The sequence below is a fragment of the Mastomys coucha genome, chromosome X (genome assembly GCF_008632895.1).
Source record: "Mastomys coucha isolate ucsf_1 chromosome X, UCSF_Mcou_1, whole genome shotgun sequence".
NCBI classification, from domain to species: Eukaryota; Metazoa; Chordata; class Mammalia; order Rodentia; family Muridae; genus Mastomys; species Mastomys coucha.
Window position 1 is genome coordinate 133,138,003 of NC_045030.1, and position 1,938 is coordinate 133,139,940.

Here is a 1,938-nt window from a genome sequence, read left to right on the forward strand (position 1 = left end):
AAGAAAGTAAAACAAACAGACACATAAATAAAAATACTCAAATTTCGAACTGTTGGTATAGCTTGACAGAATGTGGGTGTGAAGGAAGGAAAATGGTTCCAGAAGGAATAAATGCCTAGGAATCAGAAAGTCAGTGTCACTAATACACTGAGGTGAGCAGCTCTTAGAACTCTGAAACCCTCCCATGAAGTGCACTTCCAAGTCTGAAGCAATAACAAACATGATTGGCTAAAATTCTTACTGGGAGGACAGTCTGAGGCTCAACACAGAGGAATCTGAAGCCATTAGAGAAGAAAATCTGAAGAAGGAAGAGGGCCTTGTCTTACCAACTTGTAGCCTAGACACAGTGGGGTGGAAAACTGCATCATGGCTGTGAGCCAGCTTCAAGGGATTAAGAACTCTTATACATGTCCCAAGAAATAGTACAAACATTTAACCATGTAAGAACAGAGTAGAGCCTGGTGGTGGTGGTGCACACCTTTAATCCCAGCACTTGGGAGGCAGAGGCAGGAGGATTTCTGGGTTCGAGGCCAGCCCGGTCTACAGAGTGAGTTCCAGGACAGCCAAGGCTACACAGAGAAGCCCTGTCTCAAAAAAACAAAAGAAAGAAAGAAAGGAAGAAAGGAAGAAAGAAAGAGAACAGAGTAGAGACAAATGAACAAACAGAAAGATGAGTTAAATCTGTGAGAAAAATAAATATCGCATTTCTTACAAAACAGATCTTGTCTACTGGATCTAAATTTAATTTGTTAAAAGTGAATAAGCATATCAACACACATGGCTCTTCTAATAAAAAGCTTACCACAGAAAAAGACAATATATTCCCCTTTTATATAAGGTTAAAAAAACAGATGAGACTAGGAATATTTTGTCATGGGATTAAACTCATGTGAAAAATGAACTAAAAAACAAAACAAAACAAAACAAAACAAAAGACAAAGGAATAGTTGGTGCAAATTCCTAGATAAAAGGGGGAGAAGCAACCAGAGAGCCAAGGGGGCTTCTAAGGCATATATGTGAATCATGTCCTACCTCTTAACCTGTAGAGCATACAGCTCTTTATAAGCATCCAAGCTATACACTAGATTTATTTTTTCATGTATGAGGTTTCTCATCATAGGATAATTAAAATAATTAAGGCAGAGGAAACATAAAATCAAGACAACAAACAAAACAAAACCAACAAACAACAATAAAAAACCTTTTTTTAAAAAAATTCAGGCAACTAAGAAAGCAGGAAAAAGCATTCCTAACAGATTCTTTGTGTCATTGTTCCAGAGTGAAGATTCTACTGCAGAGTGAAGACAAAACAAAGTGGATCCTTCCTGAAGGTTTCCTGTCCTGTCAATAACTGTGAAGATTCTGATCTCAATGAGGTCCAGCCCAGGCTCACAGGGCCATTGACTGCAGAACCAAGGGAAAGTGCCCTGAAGCAGTACCTTTATCCTCCCAAAGCACATGGAGCCAGTTCTGTGCTCAATTTGGTGGAGCAAACTATCACTAACTTTAAGATCTGAAAGCACTTCCCTGTGTGGCTAAGCGCCCCCACTCTATGACCCTCTGGGGGGTGAGACCCAGCAGGACGGGCGAGCCAAGGGAGGGGCTGGCTTGTGCATCCGGAGAGTTAGGAATGTGAGAGACCAGGCAGCTCCAGAGGCCTCTGACCCCCGAGGGAAACATTCCTGTGGAACCCCGCCTGGCTGCAGCCCTTCCAGAACTTCACCCCAGCCGACTGGTCTAGCCGGCCTTCCCTCCTCCCTTCTCCTTTGTCTTCTGGCTGGAGAGCACCCGACCTTCAAGAACGCGACACGTCCCAAACCAAAGGAAAGAAACAAAAGTTTCAAAGCAAATGATAAAAGTTGCCTTCAGCAACCCGGATATGACCTTACCTCTTCATGTTTTCGCAGGCCCCTATCACTAACTTGGGTAAATGGGAAC

General features: G+C 42.6%; 1 protein-coding gene across 1 annotated transcript in view; it reads right to left on the reverse strand.

The window, feature by feature from the left end:
* Positions 1–1,938, reverse strand: part of Rbm41 (RNA binding motif protein 41) — a 50,397-nt gene extending 48,459 nt beyond the window's left edge. The window contains exon 1 of the mRNA XM_031377506.1: positions 1,890–1,938. Coding sequence (XP_031233366.1) covers positions 1,890–1,897 — 8 coding nt within the window. The 5' untranslated portion in view covers positions 1,898–1,938. The remainder of the gene's footprint in view (positions 1–1,889) is intronic.